Below are 26,475 nucleotides of genomic sequence, written 5' to 3' on the forward strand. Positions count from 1 at the left end.
ATTTTTTTTTACAGTTTTGTCATAGACTCCATGTATAGTGGATCAACATTTTATGCGAAATTCCAAAAACAAAGTTATTGTACACAGATGCACATTTTACCACCCTCTTCTAATCAAGCACAATTATGTCAATTATTCAGGGTCCATATGTGCACAAATAGTGCAAATTTTTAATTCTGAAAATTTTTTGACAGTTTTGTCATAGACTCCCATGTATAGTTTTGTCATAGACTCCCATGTATAGTGGATCAACATTTTAACAGAAATTCCAAAATCAAATATCTTGTTCACATGTGCACTTGTAAACAACCATGCTAATCAAGTATATCTATATCAGTTATTAAACATCTGTATATGAACAGATATAGCTAGTTTTATACTGGAAAATACACGTTCGTAGTTTTCTTATAGTCGACTACATGTATAGTGAATCAACATTATCGATAAAATCTAAAAATTACATTTTTTGTACAGGCATGCACTTTTTACCTGCCACTTCAAGCAAAGTACATTTACATGAATAACACACATATGATTTGATATTTTTGGACAACGCGTTATATCGGCCACATTTTGCCTTCCTTTCGGGAGGGCGACTTAAAAAGTATAGCAAGTCAGAAGGGGGTCTTTAACACATTGCGGGTTTTTTTGGGGGGTATTGAGTAACAGGGGAGGGTCACTTATTTTCATGCACGGATAAGGGGGAGGGTCACTAATTTTTGTGCATGAACTTTTGAAGGGTCACTATTTTTTACGCAGCGGTTTTTCGAAAAACACCGGCCCACCCCCCCCCCCCTGTAATTTATGTCCAGTCCCTAATGTAAGACAACCAAATGGGTCAGGTTTCATTCGTTCGCATTTTGCTTTTGACTGAGAAGTATTGCAAAACCCACCAACATGTAATTTCGATTGACAAATGTCACGTTTTATGTCAATATTTTGCACAACAGTAGAATTGGCACGTGCGCATGAAGGCACCCATGGCGTGTGTACCATACCGCCTGTACAACGTGCTTCTGCAAGCCATGAGGCTTTCAGTAGCACTATCTCAGTGAGAATTTCAAGTTCACTGTGGTTGGTTCGCTACGCTTATCAACGGCGTGACTACACGAATGAATGGGCATTATCCAGAGCGAGGCCGCTTCGCTTCCACAGTCCGCAGAGCCGGTGCATCAAAGTTTTAGCCAATCTGATTACGATCAGTAGTAGAGATGGCGACGTTTTCACATTTGCCTGTTCTTTGCTGTTCTCGTTGAATCATAGTGACGTCTTCACGCATAGCTATACCGGACAATGGAGCTACCAAACCGAACATGCCGTAAACGGCGCGGCTGTGTCACATGTGATCCGTATTATCTATTTGTTAAGCCGTGTAAACATACGTGACATTGGCATCAAATGAAATATTAAAACAAAAAGAATAACAAGATTGAAAAACATCACAAGAAAGAGATGAAATAAGTCTTCTAAAAATTACATTTTATAAACTTTCATCGTCTCAGTAAAAGAGCTTTGCAGAGAAATGTACAAAAGAATCCTACGGAACAAGACATTATGTATTTGGAGAAGGACATCTTAAATTTGTTTTAACTGAGCCTGAATATCAAAAATAAAATTACAGTACGGATCTCTCAAACCTTGACATATCACAATACAATGAAATTCATCCCTAACATCACTTTGCATAAAGTACTGAGGTGTCTAAGGATATTCTTGTACAGTAGCGACCGACTTTAAGTGGGAAAATATGATTTGAAATTTTGTATTTGTACAAGAGACACATACTTCTCATATTTAAAAACAGTTTTACTTTTAGAATAGATATTTAGTTTCTCATTACTTTCTATGGCTTTCTTCCAGAGATTGACAAACTTTGCTTCCATTGAATTCTTTACTGTTCAAATAACTGTAGACAATTTACAATTCTTCACTCTCACCACAGTGTAACAATCAAAGAATGCAAAGACAGATTTAACAAAGTCTAAAAATGTAGATAGACATTTCTCATTGCATGCAATTTTTTTCCGTATGCATGACATGATGTACTGCAGATCTGAGTAAACTGATTCCTTTCAGTGATTTTCAAGAATTACTGAGCACTAGGAATCGAAGTTAGAGTCTGATCAAATACCAAAATGATTTCATTAATAGTATTCACTGAATTCACATTTCATAATAATCAACATATTTTACATAAACTACATACACGCCTTATATAGGCCAGTGATTGAGATTTCAGTGATAGTAATAGTAAGCCAAACTCGCAATCGGACGCAATTGGCACATCGAGCGATCAACAGGTTGCTGAGCACGGAGCTGACCCAAGGAACACCTTCAATGCGCTAAGAGACCGTGGATAATTAAAACACGCGCACGGTAAATGCAACTTCTGTGTTTAGGTGGAGGGGGTTTGGCTGTTTTTCGATTACCGTGCGCAAAAATCGCACTACAAGTTTTCATATCGCAACATCTCGCTACGCATCAAAAAATATCGCGCTATATTGTTTGGCGTGTACCAGGCAGTACGGCACCGGCGCTACATCAGCACTCCTTTGACATACACACCATACATATGAATCAGTATGGGGGCCCGTTCTGGTCAAAATTCTGTTTTATTAATTTTAGTATGTTAGAATTAATTTTATGTAGACTGGAATTAATTTACTAGCACTCGAATTAATTGTATGTTTCTTTTAATTAATTTTTGTATGCTTTGATTTATTTTGTGTAGTCATGCCGAATTAATTTTATGTGTTCCAATTAATTATTGCTGCTTATCTTTGCTGTAATTAATTTTATGTAGTCTAGAATTAATTTTGCTAATCAGTGCACGAGTAAAATAACGTAGGCTAACAATAATTTCGGATACACTGTTTCATTTCATTCTATTGGTTGCGTCATTGTTGAGATGGCGCTGAACAGAGATTGACTTGTTTTTAGAGGGGTTATTGGTGGGGGCGGTATACGTGATTTCATAGCGACGAAATTACCGATTGTTGGTATGAGGCTTGGTTGGATTTTCGCACTTCCAAACTTTCGTTTAGGGGATGGGGGAGGGGGTGAGACCAAACGCACTCAGTTTCGTTTACCGTGCGCGTGCTTTAATTATTCATGGCCCCTAAGTTTAACCACGGAGTCATAAATTTATTATTATTTCCGGAAAGAAATATTCTGTCACCATAGCATACTTTAGAATACGTAAATGCACAGGAATCCGAAATGAAATTCAGAATGTATGTCAAATTTCCGCTGTTGTAGGATAGCATCATAAAGTATGTACGACAACGCGCGTTCATAGTGTTTCCTCTATCTACGTGGCGAATAGGTCACATGCTGAATAGGGCACTGTTTACAGAGGCGGCGTAGGCTTGAACAAGTGTTCTCATTGTCGCAAACATTTTGTGCAATAATTACAACTGCGCTCATTTTGCAAAGATTCTGAACTTTAGGTAAGATTCCGGTACTGTTAGGTGTGTTTATACAGGCTTGCTATAAATAGTGTTTATCTAAAATGTTCATACATGTAACATTATTAATATCATAGACAACACAGACTCTGACTATGATCATGACTAATTATGACATGTGACCTTGTGGTTTAACTTCTGAATAGCGAGGTATTGAGGAATGCACCAGTGACGCAAGCTCGCATCCTGTACCAAACATAGTCCGAAGGCTTGTGTACCAAGACTCGACGATTTCAAGGAGGAAGAAGCGAGACTGCCTCCGTGCCGCATGGCACCTTGTTACACGCTGTCAATAAATGGAATTCCGAATAACATCCAAGTGACAGTTGATACCTCGGCAGTGAATACAGTATACGCGGCAGTCCTCAAACCCTGGTTCTTGCATCTGTGGTTGTTGATATCACAGTCACCTGTGGTCTATTCGGAATTGACCTCAGGCATATGTACACACGTCTATAGCGCATAGACGCAGAGGGAAATAGACCACAGGTGACTTTGTAGCCCTTCGTTCTCACTCAAAAATTGTGCACAGTTAGTCAAGATGCTCAGACATAAAAGGCTGAAAAAATAACCCGTTAATTTGGTATCTGTTTCAAGCTATCCCTTTTCTGACTAACACTACCTACACAGTTCACTGATGATCAGTTTTATACCGTGGCCGAAAACGACACACACCCTCTTCAGTTTGTAATTGCGTCGTTCTGTTTGAGCTGCGTCGTTCTGTTTGGACCTGCGCTCTTCAGTTTGTAATTGCGTCGTTCTGTTTGAGCTGCGTCGTTCTGTTTGGACCTGCGCTCTTCAGTTTGTAATTGCGTCGTTCTGTTTGAGCTGCGTCGTTCTGTTTCAACCTGCGCTCTTCAGTTTGTAATTGCGTCGTTCTGTTTGAGCTGCGTCGTTCTGTTTCAACCTGCGCTCTTCAGTTTGTAATTGCGTCGTTCTGTTTGAGCTGCGTCGTTCTGTTTTGACCTGCGCTCTTCAGTTTGTAATTGCGTCGTTCTGTTTGAGCTGCGTCGTTCTGTTTTGAACTGCGCTCTTCAGTTTGTAATTGCGTCGTTCTGTTAGACCTGCGTCGTTCTGTTTGAACTGCATCGTTCTGTTTGATCTATGCTCTTCAGGTTGTTTTCAGCATAACACGGAAGTACTGGAGTAAACATTTTGTAACAAACATTGAACGGTCACTTGGAGAATACCATTGCAACTTGGCATGGGTGCCCGTGGAGTCATAGGTAGTAGAGGGAGAGCAACTTCACACATCGTTCACATATTGGTTGTTTGCGTTTAATGTATGGTGGTGTGTATTTTTTGTTTCACTGTCTTGTGTACAGAACAGAATAGGTACGGCGAGACAGCTGAATATGAATGTCAGTGCAGTCTGTACTCCATAGTTGAGACACTGCGTACGACACTAACGCTATGTTTCGAAAGTTTGCCAGACTTTCTTTATCAATCGCCTCAAGTCAGGTTCAGTGGATAAATTTCGTGGTATAATGGCAGATTGTACGTATTCCTATGTTGTCCCACTGAAGGTTTGTTCTTTCATTCTGGAAGCTAGGATGTCTAACTTTGTTCTATTGTGTTAAAGGTTGTGTTCGTATTGTGTTTACTAGACTGATATATATATATATATATATATATATATATATATATATATATATATATATATATATATATATATATATATATATATATATATATATATCATTTACAAACAAGAGAAAAAGGTCCGTAAAAGACAACGGAAACAGAACACAGACAAAGACAAAGAACAAGGATAGCACTTACAAAAAAAAGACATTCTCAATCTATGATTCAAAGTACATTACCAAAATATGCCAGCTGGTCCTATACTTTTCAGTTGTGCTATTTTTGTAGGAAATGTTTCTCTCAACTTTGTGCTTTTGTTTGCACTTGGGGTTGAAATTCATCCCAACACCAAATCGTCCTCACAGAGTTCATCTCATACAAGACGCAAACATTACGAGAAGGAAAATCCAATACATTATGCGACACAAATTGACCAAAAAGACAAATTCAAACACAAGTCTCGATGGACTCCACATACAACTAAAGAACACAAATCGACAGATTTGAATTCTTACATAAAACATCAGGCCAAATGAAATCTACGCTTTAAAACCCTGATCAAAGGCGAAACACTAAGATACATCAGAACTTGCAACACACAAGTGACTTTGTTTCAAAGGTCAATACACTTTATGCAAGATTAATCTAACGTGGCTAAAACAACAGGAAATGTCCAGTCACATCGCAAGCACAGTTCGCCGCACGAATTACGCAACTAGAACACAAGCGAACGAACGAAGAAACAAAGAAAACACTAGTCTTCACAACGAAAACTATAGCAACAATATATATAAGAACACATTAAGCTATAAAAAGCAGCAATATACGAAAACTCGGAACACATAGACAAGGACGAAACACTAAGCCTGAATGAAATATTTCCACAACAACCGATCATCGCATACAAAAGAAATCCAAACATTAGCGATATACTGATACAGGCCAAAGTCCACGGCATTTTTGTATTAGGAACAAGTCAATGAACGAACGAACACATGACGATCCAAATATATGGGCCAAAAGGATGCCTATTCGGGCAGTATTCCGCGAAGCATATTTCCTACCTGAGAGCGCTTCAGTCGGTTGCTATTGACGACAGTGAACATTGTATCAATTTATTTTCAATAGTATATCGATCGACATCTGCTCGCGTGCCGCTCGTACAGGTCAACTCATGAATATTTCCACATTTACCCTTATATATATTGACGTACAAGCCATACCATAAATGTATCTGTTGGTTTCTTGTACTCAAATAAAATCGACGACACTTTTTTCAGTTTTGGTAATACTTTTACGTTTCAGGATATTTTCGCGCACTTTTGCCAAGTTTGGCGCCATTGTGAGCAGGGAACGACCTGCAAAGTGAGGGAGACAACAATGTATCAATTTCGGACAAAAGATTATCGATCGATAACGTTCACTGCACGAAGACAGTGGAGACTCTGTGCCGGTTCGCCTCCGTTCTGTGTTGTTTTTTCAATTTTCTGCAGTTTTCATCGTTCATATTTGCCCGAATTTTGTATACACTACAACAACTTGACAGGTATTTAGTCTGTACAACTTACGAGACGCTTACTGATTAAAATGCGTCCTTCTTCTGTATATGTAAACGCTGTCAGATCGCCATTTTATTGAGCTACAATAGATGGCACTCCGATTCACATGAGCATACACAAACACAACAAGACCAAACCGTAGACATAGCTCCCGTAATTGAACAACAAACTTCAGTGGAACAACATATTAACACATAAAATCAATCATTCATTCCACATGTCTCTCCAATCAAAAATGAATTTTAAGTGACTGATGAAGAAAACTCTGTTTTCGAAACGTAGCTTCAAAGGATCGCAGTGTAACGCTAGTCTCTCCGCTCCAATGTGGGTTAACAGCAAGACACGTAAATTACGGGTACGTCTCGCCAAGGCTAATCAACCCTTTACATAAAACAGCTAAACATGATATACACACATAGAATCATACACAAAACGCAAAGAATTCACATATGAACGGTGTGAGGAGTTGCTTTCCCTTTAGTACATTCGCCATGGCTAACCAATACTCACATAAAACAATCAAACATGATACACACTCACAATATATACAATATCATACACAAAATGCAAAAAACTCAGATATGAACAATGTGTGGAGTTGCTTTCCCTATATTACAAAACAAACTGAAGAGCGACTATCAAACAGAACGATGCAGTTCAAACAGAACGACGCAATTACAAACTGAAGAGCGCAGTTCAAAACAGAACGACGCAATTACAAACTGAAGAGCGCAGGTCAAAACAGAACGACGCAGCTCAAACAGAACGACGCAATTACAAACTGAAGAGCGCAGTTCAAAACAGAACGACGCAATTACAAACTGAAGAGCGCAGGTCAAAACAGAACGACGCAGGTCAAACAGAACGACGCAATTACAAACTGAAGCGCGCAGGTCGAAACAGAACGACGCAGCTCAAACAGAACGACGCAATTACAAACTGAAGAGCGCAGGTCAAAACAGAACGACGCAGGTCAAACAGAACGACGCAATTACAAACTGAAGCGCGCAGGTCGAAACAGAACGATGCAGCTCTAACAGAACGACGCAATTACAAACTGAAGAGGTCTGTGTCGTTTTCGGCCACGGTAGTTGTTGGCGCAAGATGCAGCGCACAGCGCGGCACGTTGCCAGCACTGCGTTTGACCCTGACTATAATGTATGCTAATTTATGGGGCCACTTAAACTAGGTTAACTGTTCTGGAACACAATCCTGCTACTGGTGTTACGCAATCCACACACAGACGATTTGATTTCTAAAGCGTGGCAAGAAGGTGGAACCATTCCCAAAAGTGAACCTCACCTGCTGTACAATGTGTCAAGAATACACCGCGGTGGCAACATCGTTAAATTATTTTTTATACTGAAAAGAAATGTGTTTGATACGTGCGTTGCCACACCGAGTAATCATGGCGACGGAAAAACGGATGAAGCTATTTGTCTTCACGCCACTTCATACAACAGTAACCGTGTACTTTACCAAATGAAAATATTCTACTTCTTTGCTTGTTTTTGAAAAATAAAAACCCGATTCCGCTCAACTCGGCAAACGGTATGACCATTATTCATGGTACCCTACTGCCTAATGGTACAACAGGGCGTGTGTACATCCCATGATGCAACGCGGGGACGCGATGCTCCCTTGAATCACGTGACAACATTGGTACCTTTTGAAATCCGTCGCACGGTGAATGGCGCAATTTTTCTGAGTGAATCGTCAACCAGCCCCGGACACCTACGTCTTAACCCCGGAGAAATACAAGCCAGACGACCACAAGTGAGAGACAATACTAAGTAAACCGGGACAGGTAGTTTTCAGCGATGGAAAAACTAGTGTTCGTCCTTTTGGCCGTACTATGTGTCTCAGGTAAGCGCCTCTGTGCGGTCTATTTTTAATTCAACGAAAGTATTTAAAATGGACGTTCGCTCTCAGCATCGGACAGTTTACACAGGGTCTGTTTATCTGCCAGCTTTGATAACTGTCCTATGCAAGCCGTCTGTCGCTAAATTAACACCTTTCGGGCCTACCACACGCAAGTCGCGTATATCGCCTACTGACTGCGGCATTGCGTTTCTAATAATTACTGAAAGTAGCGATATCGGTCAGCTGTTTTCAGACTAACCGTCAGCGTTATAACAATGGATGGTATTTACGTATTCAACTGCCCCAAATAAATGTCCCAATGTACAAACATTACACGCAGATGCTGCTTGTTGCTATTTGAATGCTGTGAATCGTTAAATTATCCGATAGTTACCGTAAAATGTTAGTGTATGGTCACAAAAAACGCTACATCTAATTGCGTTGTGGCAGAGTTGTTTATCATAACCTCCATGATCGGTTATTAATATCCCATTTTCCGATCAGTTGTAAACACGACCGTGTGGCCGTCGACGGTTCGGAAGAGTCATAGAACAGTAGAACTATCTGTCTGTCGCTTAAAAGTTTCTTCACGGCGACATTTCGAAGAGTTTCGTCGGAAGTAGAGAGCAGTTTATTTGAGAAATGGAGAGAGGGGTCACGTAATACATCGCCATGGGCGTGTAAAATTTACACATGGGTTCATTTTGGAAGCAGTCTAAATGCGGAGAATGATTATTGCAACAAGGAGAGTAGGCCCCGTAACAATCTAAACACAGAGAGCCAGGCTCTCGTGACCTCAAAAGACTGGGTTTTTTCCCCTTAAAAAGTGACCAACAATTTTTTTTCTTCAGCAGTGCGTCAGATTCATTAAAAAGGGCAGCTGATTCATGGAATTTGCATAGGGTAGGGGAGCTGTTTGTCTAAAGTGCATGAATAATGCATTAACTTCACTTCTTTTGAACCGTGCACCTTTCGGGTTAAACGATCACGGCGATGAAAGGAGGCCGCGTTCACCTCACCTCCATAAATTTTTATTGAATATCATTGAAGCAGCAACGCTTCTTTGGCATGCACGCGCATTTTTTTCAACACACGGCTCTTTAATACGACTTTAATCACATCTTTCTGGATACAACTTCCCCCTTTCCAGAACCAACGAAAGCGGCCACCCCTCTGTACTCAGACGGGGTTACGTTGTATCGTCGACAACAAAGGCCTGCGCTGGGCACCTATTGTTCCGCCAGTACATGACTTGTTTACTCGTAATGCATGCTGCGTTTGTGTTGTTGGCAGCCCAGGCTATAGTATCGCCCACATACCTGCATTCCAATTAAATATTTGTCCCTGACCAGGCTTGGATGTTTCTGAAATAGCAACACAGCGGCGAACAATCATCACCAACAAAGACAGACGAAGAGTGTGGTGCGATTCGAACACAATGCCCGGCCCGGTGATTCAACAGGCATTTGTGGCGCCAGGCACGTCAAACACCAAACTTATCGGCGAAAAACTGACCAGCTGGTATAGGTTCATTTTTTTTTCGCGGTTTATTCCAGAATTTGCCTAAGTCTGGAGGCGGTGTCTTTGGGAAGAACAGTTTTCTTTTCACCACAGTCGGCAAACTCTTGTCTTTGCAGATGCAGCATCAGTGTGGATGCACTCTCGGAAGTCCAAAGTTCAACAGGTTTCGAGAGCTCTCTTGGCATGCGGCACTACGCTCCATTAGTACAGGGCCACCGTGATTAGTATTTGTACCGCCATAGGATTTGAACTTCACGAATTAATTTACCGGTAAACGGTCAATTAAGCTAACATACGGTAATAGGCTTGGCTCGGTTACAAACTGAATACTGGAGTCAGTTGGTGTTTTCTCACAGGCAGTCACTTTATCTCCTACCGAGAAGATTGCCTATGCAGAGAACGTATGAGGTACCTACCCATGCACAAATTGAACTCATTTACCAGAGGCAATTACCTCAATTTTATGTGTTTGTTCTGTGTTCATAATTTTTTTAAAAATTTGACAATTTTAAATTGCAACAGAATAACTAACAATAGTGCATGCATTGTTGATGGTTAGAAATAACTGCTACTCAGAGTAGAGATGGGAGCATGGTGAATAGGCCTACAAATAGTTTAATCAGAAGGCCAAGAAAAATAGAAAGTTTGTTTCTCATCCTCGCGCGCATCAATTCAGGACCACTGCGTCAACCTTTTTTCTGCTCATGAAGAAATACAATAAAAAAAATAAATGCAAAAATATGTGATGATAGTGCATAACACAGTGCACTGCTGTATAAAACAGAACCGTAAACAAAATAATTGACACTAACATTCCATTCAGAACAGTACACATATGGCACTGTTATATTATGCTGTCAAAACTGTTCGTTGCTGCACTAAAAGTCAAACCGCACAACTGTTGCTATACAAAAATAATAAAGCAACATTGCTGTGCATTTATCTCTGCTTGTATTCCTATGTTGTTTTGATGATTTTTTGCACTTCTTGTTGATTGAAGAATTAAAAAAAATTGAGAGTAAAAAACCTGTGTCACCGCAACCCTTTTGAATTATGTCTGGGATGAGAAACAAACTTTTTATTTTTCTTGGCCTAATAAACCCATTTTGACAAGAGTTGAAAGTTTATTAATAAACCTCTTTTGACAACTGTTAGAAGTTACTCCTAGGGAACTAGGCTATACACTCTTTCAGAAATTGCCCCTATCTACGTGGAATTCTGGTCTTACAGGTTTCTTTAAGTGAAGTCGTGTAACTGTCCCTAAATTTCCTTTCAATTGTTCTGTGCCAGTGATGTCATAACTGACAACTGAAGTTTAATCCAGACTTGAATTCATTTGTGAATGCAAACATTTCATATTGTCCACAGTGCATTGTATCTATCAGGCTGATACTTTGCATGTCAAATACATGAGGGGAATAATTCCAGAGGGGCAAAGAAAGTGTCCTTGTTTTATAGAGCTTAAAACAATTACACTGTAAAGGTAGAATGCGCCTCAGGGACAGATATTTGGACTCTAAAAGTTTCAAAATACTTTTCTCGTTTACCAATTGTAGGTTTCATTTTTAAAGCTCTTTTAGCTCTTTGAAAAAGAAAATTTGGAAAGTTTGTAATTCCCCATAGAGTTTATGAAGGGATGGAGGCCATTTTGAATTTCAAATATTGTTACGCCTGATTTTTATTCATGATTTAGTAAAAAACTGTTTAAAGCTGAAATAAGGAAAGTTTTAGTGTGAATTTAAGTCTTGTATTTTGGAGGCACATACATGGTACTACCCTAAAAGAGGACACTGTAGTCTATCAAATTATTTTATTAATTGGAAGGAAATGGAGACTTCAGTTCCTGTTGGCAAATGACCTTACCTTACCTGTTCATAATGTATGTCTTGTTTTAGGCTGAACTCAAATGAAACATAAATGTTCCAGCAAATTTTAACGGCAGATGAAGTGTAACTTACCATGGTTCTAATTTTTCGTTCACTTGGAGCTCATCACGTATGTGTGCCCCATAATCTTTGTACTCTTCAAGCCTTGTGTTTGAGGAAACCAACTTTTGAACAACTGGAATGTTCATGATGAAAACATCATCGTAAAAGTTGCAGCCCTGCGGCAATTGTGAATTGTGTAGGCATTCCTATTATATTGCCACACAGGACAACAAGCTGCACTAAAATGCTTGGATAATAAAAACTGTCAGAGGTTCACTTCACTACACCGCACTTCACTACACCGCAATGTGGATTTTATTTGATAATACAAACATGGCAAGCAAACACAATATTGAATTATCATGAAAGTTTGAATTATCACACAATTTCTACAAGTTCATGCAAGATTAAATCAAACAAAAAGATAGGTGAAAAATCTGACCTGCAAGGTAGTGTGCACCTTGAAAGTGAAAGACTTAAGCAATTCACCCCAGTTCCCTGTATACAGGTCCAACTTTACCATAGAAAACAATGGATTTGGGACAAACCATGGTGGTGAAAGACTTAAACAATGAAAATCAGGGGTCACCATGCAAAGTTTGGAACTAGCTAAACAAATTTCTCTACATTTTGTGATATTTTAAATTCAAAATGGCCACCATCCCTGTGTTAACTCTACGGAGAAAAATAAGATGTTCGATTTTCAAAAGACTAAGACGGTGAAAGATTTTCTTTCTCAAGAGCTTCAAAATTAGCCCCACAAGTGGTAGATCCGGCAGAAAAGAATTGTAAAAATTTGAGTCCTTATGTCTGTCCCTGAGGTGTGTTCTATCTTAAACATATTCATGAGATAAAATCATTTCCAAAGTGTTCCCCTTTACAAACATGTTTATCCAACCTGAAAATATATATTGTGGAATAGTCAGTGTGAACTGCCTACTTACTATTTTTAGGGGGGTAGGGGCTTTATATATTTCTGTTTAGAAATAAACCTATGCATATTCCACAGGTGTCTTCTTTATTGGTGAAACTATCTGACTTTGTTTCTTCTTTAGCGGGTAAACATTGCAATTATATGCTAGGTTGAGTCTCTACTACCTCCATGGTTGAGTGAATTATAGGTCAGTGCTGTTTTAAAGGAAAGAATCTGCATTGTGAGTGAGTTGTCTGGAGAAGGCAATGCAGAGGCTAGGTGTTTTGCATATATGCAAATGCATTGTGTGCATACAATGGGTATATGCAGAGGTCAGAAATTTCAGCCTCATTTCAATGTGGGCTGCAAAAGCACTGAAGTGTAGCCGAATGAATAAAAGCTTTGCTGTGGATCTGCTTCACTGAAAATGCCATACTTGTTTGTGCTTCAGGAAAGTAAACTTTCTGTTGTTTTTTTTTTATGACTTTTTTAGGCACACAGTCCATGTAGCCGACAATGAGATGCAAATGATATGCGGTTGAGGTCTCCTCGACTAACTTTCAGCTGGTTGCTCACTTTCTACTATTTTTATAGTATTTTATACAAAGGCACAGACTTATTCTACCTGCAACTTAAAACTGATAGTGATTTTGTAGCTCATTCTCTACTATTTTTCATAGTTTTTGGTAGCCGGTAACAGACACTTCGTGTTCGTGTCGGCTACATGGACGATCTGCCCTTTTTATATGAAAAAAAGAACAGAAAAATGTAAGGTGTTAAACACTAGATTGCTAGCATTAATTCTTTTAATGACTTCAATCCAATTGGATACTTTTTCAAATGATAAACCCCCGTGAACTAAATAATTTAGTTCACGGTTCCTCCACGAGGAGGGACTGTGTTTAGTTGCAAGTCGTAGACTGACCACTAACTGACAATTTTGATTTCATGTTACTGTCATTCGACTATAGAAATTCACAACATTCTACTTCAGAAAGTTTTTGATGTGTGGCTATAGCTAAAGCAATGAAATAATTTCCAAGGGACAACTACTTTCTATACTGTCCTTTCTTTGTATCAGCACTAGCTGCCAACCTTTCTATAATACTTAGTCATCATGGGTAATACCATTAGAAGTACGTTGTTGAGTGTGATTGCCATCACATTGGAGATGATTATTAGCCTGGTACAATGTGTATTTACAAGAGTAGCCTTGGTGTGGGTTCATTGAAATTCCAGCAATTTAAAGAGCCGGATTAAATTTCATTGTGCTTGTGTAGTGTGAATTACTAATAACACTTGTTGAAGCCAAAAGTGCTGGTGTGTACTGGTACTGTAGGCGTTGTCCAACATCACGGAGAATGGAAAACTTTGAGCCAACTATAGAAACAGACAATTTCCCATTGGCAGAGTTCTTATAGCAGCTGACAGGACACCGTGTATTTCAGAGATTTTCATCTCTGATTTATTAAATTATAAGTAACACATTAATACATTTGAATATCAAAATGTACTACTTCCAAGTTGTGTTCATTAGGTCATGGAGCTTTGGTAGCTCCATAATTAGGTTATATGTCAAATTTGCAAATATGAAATGAAATTTCATGGAGTACTATAAAGTGTGTAAAACAAACTTTCCAGTTTTTGTAACTAGACAGTGAATCAGATTTCAATAGGTAGTTTATTTGACTTTTGTTGGCAGAATGCAGATGGAACTGTGAATTTTAACTCATATTGGGATTTTCTCGTTTTGATGCACTGTTTAAAAGTTATCATCAGTAAAAGTAATTGAACTAACTTGATATCTCAAATGGATGCCAGTTTGTTCCAATTGTAAAGTAGTGACTGTTACATAATGTAAACTTTTAATTATACATGTATATCAACAAATACATGCAACCGGGAACTTTAAATCACAGGTATTTAAAATTTCAATTCTGAAATTTTGTTCAATGCTGAAAATTATACACTTTCTGCTATTAAGTATTATCAAGTAAAAACAAATGAAAATAAATAGCTAAAACTGAAAGAAAACATTCATATATTTTTAGTGCTAAATCTACATACATTAGGCTTTGCTATGACAAACAATAACTACTGCTGGTACCCAGTTGAAGGTCTCTCTTGTTGTGTAGTAATCCATCAATTTGACAAGGCCTGCACATACATGTACAATCTGACAGTGACCTCGGTCAGGTCAAGGAGAATATCTGGTTGCTATGAAAGACACAGGGCAATAGATGACGATATATTTGTCACCGTGGAACCTCATTTAATCTGTTCTCGTTATAAATATCTACAAAAGTGGCATTTAAAAATAAGTAGCAAACATAAATCTGTAATTTCAAGAAAGTTATTAGTACAGTACACGTACATGTACCTAGAGATATTGTTTGTATTTGTCCTGAATTTTTTTCAGCATTAAAAGGGATACCTTCATCATTTTATTGCTGAAAAAAATTGGCTGTGACGTTTGATTTTCAATGGGGTCTGTAGGCCCCTGGAAAGTACTTGAATTTTAAAGACTTCTCCATAGTCCGGAATCAGTTCATGAACATTAAATTTAGTCCTCGAAAGTGTTTGGAATTGATAATCCAACCACAATTTTCAAAAATAACAGGATGATCAGTCATGTTACCATTGAACTTTGATGCATAGACATGATATGTTGTACAAATGATATCTGGAAAATAATATTGGGACCAAAAATATGTGAAAGTCCTTGAAAATGCTGAAAAGTCCTTAAATATAAGTGACTTTTTGGGACCGTTTAGAGTCATCAAACTAATTATTACTTACTTATACCCATGTGGTGGCAGTCTACAAAGTGGCAATGTAAGACTTTTCCCCAAGATAAGAAACACTTAGTAAATTGATGCTATGTTATATCTATGCAGTGTGATTCACAGGGTTCCACAATCTTCTAATAACAGATAATTTTGGTAAGGAGAAGGGATTAGCAGTATGACTACACTCTGAGTCTCTGTACCACAAGGTATTAAGACAGTGTAAGAGCATGGCGCAGTATTTTAGAATCTGACACATGGAACAATGGATTTGTGATAAATTAGGTTGTTTTCTACAAAATCAGTGTACTGAAGCCTGTTACTGTATACGGATAAGTGATCAAAATTATCTCCGGGCAATGACTGACGGACAATCAAAGATAGTTTAGACAAAGGAGAAATTCTTGTCAACAAACATTGTACTGCACATCCAGTAATAGCAAATTATTTTGTTTGTCTGTGTGTTTATTTTTTGGCACAAAATTGAGTTAAAACTTCTCTGAATTCCTGATAAACAACATTTAACATTGTTTCCTGATGAACTGCTCAGGGCAGCAAATGATGGAATAGCTTCACCATACAGTACAGCTACAACACTGATGTTTAGCCCACAGTTGGAAAAATTTACACCACTATCATATACATATATCCACCTATAGATTTTTGAGTATTAACTTTTGAACTGTAAGTTAGAGTGATCTAGAAGATTAAAGACGTTAATTTTACATTTGTTCAATATTTTAAATCTCCTACCTCAATATGCATCCCTATCCATAACGTTTCCAAAATGGCTGCCTTACATACATAGATGGATATGTGTACTTGTATTGTCTATGCAAATGAGCGTATGGATGATTCATTTAGATGTCATACTGTTGAAGAATATAAACATTTATTAACTCGTTGTACCACAGTTTGATATATCGTAATATCCGTGTTCAATGTTGAGCTACTGTGAAGAGTGTCCTGTACAGAAAATCAACTGTTAATAGCAGTTAATGGGCCCCTTTGGTGCAAGTCATTATAAGTAAATTGCACTGATTTTCCGTTCATTTACCCTCCAATATACATGTGAGGTGCCCAATAAAACAGGCTGTCTCTCAGAACATTTTGCCTTGCTGTTCACAGTGTTAACCTCGCCAATGAAGTACTTTGTTTGTGTCTCTTTGTTCAGCCTTATGGATTAGGTTCAGAGAGAGGACACCGGTGGAGGTTGGCTAGTCTTTTAAAGGATCAATCAGGCCATAAATTGTATGGTTACTGTGATGGTACCTTCATCATATTATACAAATACATTACTGTCTGATGCCCTTATATTTGTATCGTACACACCATTAGCAAAGTTAAAAAATGAATCCAGTTCAGAAATGTTTTCTTTCTATTATGCAAATGAACTATAGTTATCATGGTTAATTATTAAAATCTTGATAAATATGTGGCTCTGATAATAATCATATCTTGAATATCAAGTCTGACAGAAGATTTGAAGAAATCTTGAAACTAGAGAAATTTGCTTATTGACCACCTGTTGATTCATCAGATGGAAATGTACAGTGTATTCAATGTACCTGTTGATGTTGAGTTCACAAGGTAGTGAATATTACATGTATTGTTTGCAAATGGCCAGAATAGCCCCTTTTTATTGAATCAGTTTATCTTCTAGTGATTTTCTCCAGCATTTTCTTGCAAATTCATGTCAAACAAATAAAATGAAATTGTAAAATAGAACACAAATTATTCAATGAAATTATCACAGTAATTTCCTCGTCTGTGAAGCAGTCTGTCTGCCAAAATGTGGTTTTGGTGTCTGATGTAGAATCACCATTTAAAACCACTGTTAAGACAAAAGCTGTAAAGATCATGACTGCTGTATATTTTACAGTACTGATGGTACAGAGAAGCAGAAAGCAATATTTATTTACCGGTATATCCCTGTGTGCAGACACTATGGATTATTTTATTGATTTAAATGTGCATGCACCATTCATTTCCCCTTCAATATGAGTCCAACAGCCTAGTACATGTACATAAAGACAACAAACACATGTACATAAAATTTATAAATCACTTTATTGCTCAAAATCACATCCAAATAGGGAGTGGTGGGGCAAAAGTTGCTAGGCTCAAAGTTGTGCAGTGTTCTTTCCTGGAATTTCTGATAGCACAGTGGCTTATTTACATAATGATGTAATGAACTGTTATGTAAATGAGCTATTGTTTTAGCAAAATTACAGAGCAGTGGCCACTGTGCTTTATTTGCTCCTGGGAAAACTGAATTTCCATACAGGTAGCTGTGCAGATCTGGAAAGGCGTAGAATAATATATAGAAATCAATATTTCACTAGAGGTAGTGTATCCGTCACAGTAAACATGCAAATCAAAATCAAATCAGCAAAACTAGTGTATCCGTCACAGTAAACATGCATTTATCAAAATCAAATCAGCAAAACTAGATAAGGAATTGTTCTCTCAGAAAGTCAGGTAAAGTGCAGTACAGTACTTTCTTTCAGAAATCTAAATATTTCAGAGATGTCCAACTGATAGATGATAAATACGGTACATATCTCCCCTGTAATGTTAGAGTTGGTTCATGGAAATATAACCTATCTAGTATCTATTCTTCAAGCTTCAGTTGCATACATGCATTTTTGATTTATAAAAACAATGTCTTTTAGGACATCTGTTAATCAAGGTAATTATAACTATATTACATGGTGCAAGTATTGAACTTAGACTTTCTTTTTTATTTTTGTAAAGTTCATGGAGAAGTCCTGAAATTTGCAACAAATGTAACTGTGCAAGCTGGCAAAAACACAGAGCTTGTGTGCAAGACGACAGGAATCCCGGACTTCTCATCTTCCGTAATCTACTGGGTCAGATCCTCAGACTCCAAGACCATCACCTACAAGAACGAGCTGTCTGAGAATGGCGATGACCCCGAAGAACCGGGAGAAATTCCAAGATATTCATTGGACATTAACACGCCCAATGAGTACGCCATCAAAATTACAGATGCCAAGTACATGGATTCTGGCAAATGGGTCTGCACCAGTGGAAACTCAGAACCGGTTTGGTTGACAGTGAGAGGTGAGTTAATTGTTATTTTGACTGCACTGCCTCAGTTCTCGGGACCTGATTTGATTACCAGCCATGACAGACTGAAACCGAGTGTTTTATATTGTAATGATGTGGGCAAAATCATGCAACCATAGATTTCTTCTTTTCTAAATTTTTTTGGGAATAGTTTTGATCTCATTAGATTAATAAATCTTTTTATTGATAATTCAAAATCCGATATGTAATCCCAGGCATCTATAAATCCTTCTGACTGGCCATTTACTTGATCAAATTCCACTTAAGACAACCTTACACCAATGTATCGCTTACTAATTAAGTTCTTCTCAATAAAAATAGGTTACTTCTCAACTCTGAGTACTATGTTACCGTAGATAACATGTTAACATGTGTTCTTGCATTCTTGTATTGAAATCAGTTCCATTCAATGTCAAAGCTTAGCTCCTTCCAATATGAGAGCTGAGGGCATGTCCTATGCAAATGACTAACATCATTTCTGATTTCTTATTGGTTAACTAATATTGTAAGTAAGTAGCTGCCAGGTTATTCTATGAATGGGTTGATTATGACATGTATGCACTTTTTTTTCATTTCAGTGCCACCTGAAATCACCTACATCACTGACAACTTCTTTGCCGAGAAAAACATCACCAAAAGACTGAGGTGTGCCGCAACTGGAAGTCCTGTACCTGTCATCACCTGGACCAGGTACAAAAACTCCCTTCCGAACGGAGATATTCTGTTCCACGGGGAAGAACTGGAACTGATCAATATGACAAGCACTGACAGGGGGACCTACCAGTGTGTTGCCAGCAACGTGGTTGGAACAGCCAGTGATACTGTGAAAGTCACTATGAATTGTAAGTTTGCAAAATCGTGCACAGTACTGGAGATATCCCACAATTCACTGGGTTTGTACCATTGGAGATTCCTCAAGGAAGTCTATCATGTCTCCCATGTGTAGGCAAATTCACAGACTATTTTTAAAAATTCTGAAAACGTATTTTTAACAACATCATTTTTCTCAAGTTCCTTTTTTGAAATTTATTTGAAAATTATTGATTTAGAGAGGAGATAAAATTTTCAACTAATTGGTTCCTCAATATCTGGCTGCCATAGAGAATATTGTGATGAAAAGTAGGGAGACTAGTTGCACACCTGCAAAATGTGACTATTATGGTTATTTAATGATCATATTGAAGTTTTCAATGAAATTTCTGATATGTTTTTACCAGGGATTATTAAACAATTATTTAAGTGTTTAATATTATGGGACTGGCCACCTCTGTTTTTGGAGCATTTTACTCTTGGTATGTAAATGAATTTACAAAAATATACTTTCACAGCATTAGAATGTGCAAATTATACTGTTATGTATATTGGCCACCCTTTGGTTTTTCCAAGCTGTGGAAAACACTGCTAAGTTGTGTGTATGTGCCCCTGAATTGGTCACTTTTTGGCCAGAAAATTCTACAAAAGGGTTAAATTTTCATCCAAAAACTCTAAACATGGGTCCATGACATAAAAAAAATCAGACTGCTTTGGAAAAAAATTTCATATAGTACAGAATAATAGTAAATGACCTCAATATGTTTCCAAAAAGTTCAAAAGAAAATTTGTTAACAATAGGTCAATTTTGAGTTTGCACTGGGTAGATATTTGAAATGGAATTTGGTGACATAGCCCCTGCATGGATATTTGGAGTATGCCAACACTGTGAAAAGATTAATTTGATTGCGAAATTAAAAGAGTAACTTTTTTTATAACTAATAGTGAGATTACAAGGTCAACTTTTGCATAAGGGTATTTTTATTCTTTGTTTCCTGACAGACAAACCCAACATCATCGTATTGAAACCTGAAGTAAGAACACGCATCAATGGCAGAGCTACCTTAGTCTGTGAGTATGAAGCATACCCAGACGTCAGTGAGGTCACATGGTTACGTGCAGGACGTGTTGTCTAGTAAGTACTCTCAAGTACACTCATTTTTTGATCAGATGTCTGAAGTATAAACTTCAGATTATATATTTTTATATATTTTTATTTTTAATATATATATATATATATATATATATATATATATATATATATATATATGTGTGTGTGTGTGTGTGTGTGTGTGTGTGTGTGTGTGTGTGTGTGTGTGTGTGTGTATAAAGTTAACGATACAAATTGATATATGCCATTTTGCTTTTCTAGTGAAGACAGAAAGTTGCAGGTGGATATCAATACCAACACCAAAATATCCACCCTGGCGTTCGGCAGAGTGAGGTCAGACCAGTACGGACAATACGAGTGCAAAGTTCGCAACTTAGAGGGTATCTCCACAAAGACACTTCAATTCATGGGTAAGTTATTTCTCAAAGAGAATTGAAAGTTGTTAACCTGTTCAACCCATTTCCTGCAAAACAAGCCCCTAATTATTGTGCATTTCCTGCTGATGTGCAGCTGGCTCGGAAGGTAATGTCTGATTGGTCGATCACCACTACTCACAGCAACTTAACGAGTCTATTGCATATAATTCAGTGCTAAAGGTGAGATTCAGCTAACCAATTGGATAACAGCTTCTGAGATGCTGGCATTGATAACGATGAGTTTGCTCTTAGATAATTAAACCATGGTGGTGAGAAGGTCACAATAGATGCCTTTGAATGGGCAAAATATTAAGCAAGGAAAGCCACTTTTTCACAGATCTTCCGTTTGTCTTTTTCACGGATCTTCCATTTGTCATCGAGGATGTATATATGTACCAACATGATGAGTAAAGTTGAAACCAAAGTTATGTCATTGAACTTTTGATTTTTTATTATCTTTTCCTGACAGTTGATAAAGTGCATATCAAATGTAGTGGGTACCATGATACTTGGTTTGATATCCTTTGTGTAAGGTTAATCAAATCCATATATCAAAATGAGGCAGGTACCATGCTAAGTACCCCTGTGTAACACAGCTGCAAATTGAGCAAATGAATGAAAATAATGCTTAGTCAGCATTTTTCCATTTCATGACATTGCTTCCAAATTATTCATTTTTGAATTCCTGTAGCTGAACTACTTTCACCATGAATTTCAAGAAAATAGATATTGTAGAACTTGGTGTTCTGTCACAATGCCTAGTTTAACTGTGTGGGTGGAGTCAGATTAAAAGGTCTTCAGGTGTTCCTGTTACTGATCTGAGAGCAAACATAATATTGTGCCACTCATCACCTCATTAAAAATTTATCCCAGAATCAGTCTTTCTTAAATATGCAAATATGATTGCTCAAATTTTGTCAATTTCTTTTTTTGCTGTTTTTACGGAAATCCAGTTTTTGATGTTACATGTGCATTGGTATGTGTAACACAACTTTTCAATAAAACAGGTTTGTTTGCATTTAAGAATATCCTGTTCTTGATAAAAATAATAATTTGAAGCTTCACCATCATGCATACATAGGTATAGGTAGACCTGGTACTAATAGACTAGGTACTCTCAAAGCAATGCATTGAGAGTTGGTATTTCTTGAAAAATACCAATCAATTTTATGATTGTTTTTTTCAGAGGGACAACCTGAGGCCACACCATCAACTGGAAGTAAGTATACTTGCCACGAGAGGGCGCTTTAGCTACACAGATTCTTTGGTCAGAACTGTTTGATTTCATTTCATTTTCAGGAGCCATAGATGATTAAAACATGCATATTAGAGTATAAAAGCCTGATATTCAGTAGCTGATCAGATTTTATCTTTTAATGCTCATAATCATTACACATTCTGTCAGGTCAATACATAGATTTCTGTAATTTATCATGTATTAAGACCGTAGAAATTGCAATATCATCATAAGATTTTCATATATTTTGAAACCATTTCTAAGGAGGGGGGTTACTGTAAGGTCAAACACAATGCATTTCATTGGTTTAATACTGCGTATTCTTTCATAGCAACTGAGCACAGCACTTAGAACAGAGTTGATAGATCTTTTTAAATGGTTAGAATAGTAAGGCTTTGATATTGAAAAGATGATGCTCTTGAAAAAAGAAAAAGATCAGGAACATAGATACTGTAATATTGTGATGAACAGATATAGAGCTGCCATCACAGTACTCCAGAGTTCACTTAACAAGGATGTTCATTTCTGACAAACACTGAACAAACATAAATCTTTTGCTCAAACTGTTTCCTTAGAAAAAAAACTAAAATCATTCACTTTGAAAATCAAGAATAAAATCAGGGACACATTTTGGTACAGGAGAAACAAATTTCCAGAATTAACTGATATTTGAAATTGAAAATCGCCTTTGTCCTATCGGTAACTCTAGAGAGAAAAAAAAAATTACCCTTCTTATTTTCACAAAAACCAGATCGGGAAGACTACACTTACCGATACTCAAACACTAAAATGAGTCAAGGTTAGTAGCATATATACCAGCAAATTATTGAAAATGTTTGAGAGTTGGAGTTGCTGTTCCTGAGATACCTAAAAATGAGACCTACAGCACTTATGGTGCATTGGAAGTAATTATTGTTAGAAATTTAAGCCATGGCAAAACAGTGGTTATCTGTACGTACACTCATGTTTTTTGTTTCTTTTTGTTTATTTCAGGAGTTTCAGGAGCAGCTGCCCTCACAGCTTCACTGTTTATCATGCTGCTGTCTCTGGTTGCCGCCCTGAGGCTCTAATTTGCCATAGCTCAGAACAGCGAGAAACTCAACCAAAATGTCTGTTCAGTGTTTCTTTTCATGTGTTTATTGTGAAGTTGTGTTGCATGGCAAGTTATTGAACTGACTTTCCCCCAACCCATCCTACCCAATCAAATGCTACTGAGACATACCAGTATTTTGAAATATGAGTGTGAATTTCTCAGAAATCTCTATGAGTGTGTTACATGTTTATTGTACAGTGATGTCGGACCGGTCATAGTTGAAATGAGAGTGTTGTCATTTTTGTGGTTTAAGGAAATGAGTTGTTCTAAGTTAGAATTGAAAATTCTGGTATGTATTTAGTGGTCACAAGTTACTATTACCCAACTTTGGGGACAAATAAAATTATAAAATGACTCTCTCTGATTTTCAAAATTCAATAAATGAAACATTACTCCATGAGATGCGTTCCTGGAAACAACTCTTAAATTGTATCAAGTGTTATCAGATATAAGAATGTAGTTACTTGTTATACTTTCTTTTATCAGCTTTTGACCACATATTGGTTTCATTGTTACTAGTGTTACAACAGAATGTATATTTTAGATGTGCACATCTTGTATTAGAACTGTCTAATTTTCAAATAAGGTTACAAAATACTCGTATAATGTGCCGCATTTTCGTTTAAATAACATATTGTAGTTGTACTGTCGACATCATAATACAAAAGTCGATTGCATCAATGCAGTTGGCTTTGAAACACACTATAGAAACAATATTCATCAAGGGTTTTTTCCTGCAAAAAGGCGTTTTTTTAATTCCTAAGAATCAGTAATTAAAGATTAATTGTGAATTGAAGATCGATTGTGAACTATGTAACTTGCCATGCATTACAATCAAATGTCAGTATTTCTACACCAGGCTGTATGAGTTTTTACTTTGCAGCTAACTTTCTATGGTCCAATCTCATTACGTTTAAATAGCACTGTGTATTTTTTAGAGCAAGTATTTATTCAGGTTTTATATCGGGATGTAGGTGAAAATGTCAGTAAATTAGGACTAATAGTCAAAATATATATAAAATGTATATATTTTAAAAAGTAACCATTCACAATTGACTGCAACTTTGAAATGTTAGCTGCAAATGATTTTAAAGTTATCAACAATCATAACATAAGCATAATACAATCAGTATTTTTTTCTGTATGAAATGAACTGTAGTAAGTTGAGTATAGGGTTTCGTTCCAGTCATGTTGTCAACAAAAATCTATAATCTGGTTTTTTTTTCATTAACAATTTTGTCCTGCATAAGTAAAAGTAGCATGTTGATATATCAGCCATCATGGATTTTTAATCTTTCAGGTAGTAGTGTACCATGACAATTGTAAAGATGAGATATATGAAGATACCTATTTAACAACATGATGTAACCGTGGTATGCAAATTATCAGTTCTAGAATGATCATGTTATGCCATGTTAGCTTTTCTGACATTAAAAAAATTACTTTGTCAAGCAAAAGTATTGGTTGTCCCCTTTCACCAAAGATAGGTCACATCAAGGTCCCTCCACAAATATGTGTACATGTGGCCAACAAATATGTCTGACGCTTTTTGAAAATGAAGCAGCAGGAGTGGCACAGGGTGTTGCAGCGCCCTCTATGTCCACAAGGATAATTCACTTGTTTTAAATCTTTGATGAATCAGCGCCCTGTATGTCTAAAATGATAATTCACTTATCATACAGTTTTGTTGCTCATTCATACTGCATATTTTTTGTAGGAACCAACAATTTTTAATGTTTTGAACAGGCATGTACATCTTGTCTTTCCATAGTTTGTAATTGTATAACTGTACATAAAAATTCTTGTGTATGGGAGAATATTGCAATAAGCTAGATATAGCCCCACCCACTACTATCAAACAAAATGTCTGCTGTTTTTATACCTAAGAAATCATTTTCAGTCATAACAAGTGAAAGAAGTTTTCATATGTGTAGTTAAATGCAGCTCTTCATTGTTCTGTATACTAATGTCAGTCCGTGTTGAGGGTCTTTTGAAATGCAAAATTACTGTAATCGATTGAATTCGTTCATGTTGCATATACCAGGAGGCATAGCAGCATAACTGGCTTGTGTCCAGCCATTTCTACCCCCCTATCTTTATGACAGTGGTTTGGTCAGATGTAATTTTATTTCACTGATTGGCTTTGACCATTTTTACTGCGAGAATATATTGTGTTATGAATTTTGTAGACAAATGACCCCACCTACATCGTGTTATCAAAAAATATCGTTTGGTTTTTTAATGTTTTTCATTTCTGAGTCATATTTTAGAGATTTTTGGTGTTTATGGTTTATGAAGAGTAATTGTGCATGTTTTAGGACAACACAAGTTCTGCAGTGGTGTCAGTATTTGTAGCAATCAAGGAGATATTTTTGGCAAACAATCATCAAGGCCCATCATTTATTAATTTTCTTTCAGCATCTTAGATGTTTAGAATCTCTTTAGAGTATCTGTTAGCTTAAAAATATTCACCAGAATGCAATTCTGAAAAATTCAAAACTTTCGAAAGTAGATTTTTCTTAAAAGCTGATTTCTGAATTTGCGAGATTGATTGGAACTAGTTCGATGATATACTTGTCAATCTTTCAGTTTTGCAGATGAAGTCAGTTTTCCTTAATGATGGGATGTCGTTGCTCATATTGTCATGAAAATTTAATTTTTTTTTTTACTCAGTGGTCTTTGTAGTATATTTTGCTAACAGAAATAATATACCTATTAAAATACCAGTATTTATCTCTGTAAATGTTTTGTAGTGATTCTTACAGGGAATTTGAGATCCTTTTAATATGCTACCATTTCCATTGCTTCAGTACCTGTTAGATCTTTACCTTGCTGCTGAGTTCAAACATGTACACAGAGACGAGACTATAGAGAAACACTGTGAATCCAAATTTACAGAAGCGCAGAACGTTAAAGCTGAGTTTTGACAACAGCGCCTCTGAGGTTATGATAAAACATTCAATCTTCAGACCAGGTTTCTCCATCAGCACCAGGATGATTGTAGAATGAGCCTTTTAACAACAACTTTTGATGCCTATTTCACAATACATTTCCTACCTAAAACGTCAAACTGCCTCATGTATATAGCTTGTCG

The 26,475-nt window shown here is 37.0% G+C and overlaps 1 protein-coding gene across 1 annotated transcript; it reads left to right on the plus strand.

The window, feature by feature from the left end:
* Positions 1 to 7,792: 7,792 nt before the first annotated feature.
* Positions 7,793 to 26,124, plus strand: LOC139129863 (limbic system-associated membrane protein-like). Its single transcript, XM_070695545.1, has 7 exons — positions 7,793 to 8,476; positions 18,379 to 18,708; positions 19,293 to 19,556; positions 20,527 to 20,659; positions 20,897 to 21,045; positions 22,238 to 22,270; positions 23,282 to 26,124. The coding sequence occupies exons 1-7, from the start codon at positions 8,431 to 8,433 to the stop codon at positions 23,356 to 23,358; spliced, it is 1,032 nt and encodes a 343-aa protein (XP_070551646.1). The 5' UTR covers positions 7,793 to 8,430; the 3' UTR covers positions 23,359 to 26,124.
* Positions 26,125 to 26,475: the final 351 nt, after the last annotated feature.

Source organism: Ptychodera flava, chromosome 3, assembly GCF_041260155.1.
Source record: "Ptychodera flava strain L36383 chromosome 3, AS_Pfla_20210202, whole genome shotgun sequence".
NCBI classification, from domain to species: domain Eukaryota; kingdom Metazoa; phylum Hemichordata; class Enteropneusta; family Ptychoderidae; genus Ptychodera; species Ptychodera flava.

Bases quoted from the DNA above. Each gene is read 5' to 3' on its own strand.
- LOC139129863 (XM_070695545.1), top strand. From the start codon at position 8,431: ATGGAAAAACTAGTGTTCGTCCTTTTGGCCGTACTATGTGTCTCAG. The intron at 19,557-20,526 runs GTAAGTTTGCAA...GTTTCCTGACAG, and splicing joins TGTGAAAGTCACTATGAATT to ACAAACCCAACATCATCGTA. The intron at 21,046-22,237 runs GTAAGTTATTTC...TGTTTTTTTCAG, and splicing joins AAAGACACTTCAATTCATGG to AGGGACAACCTGAGGCCACA.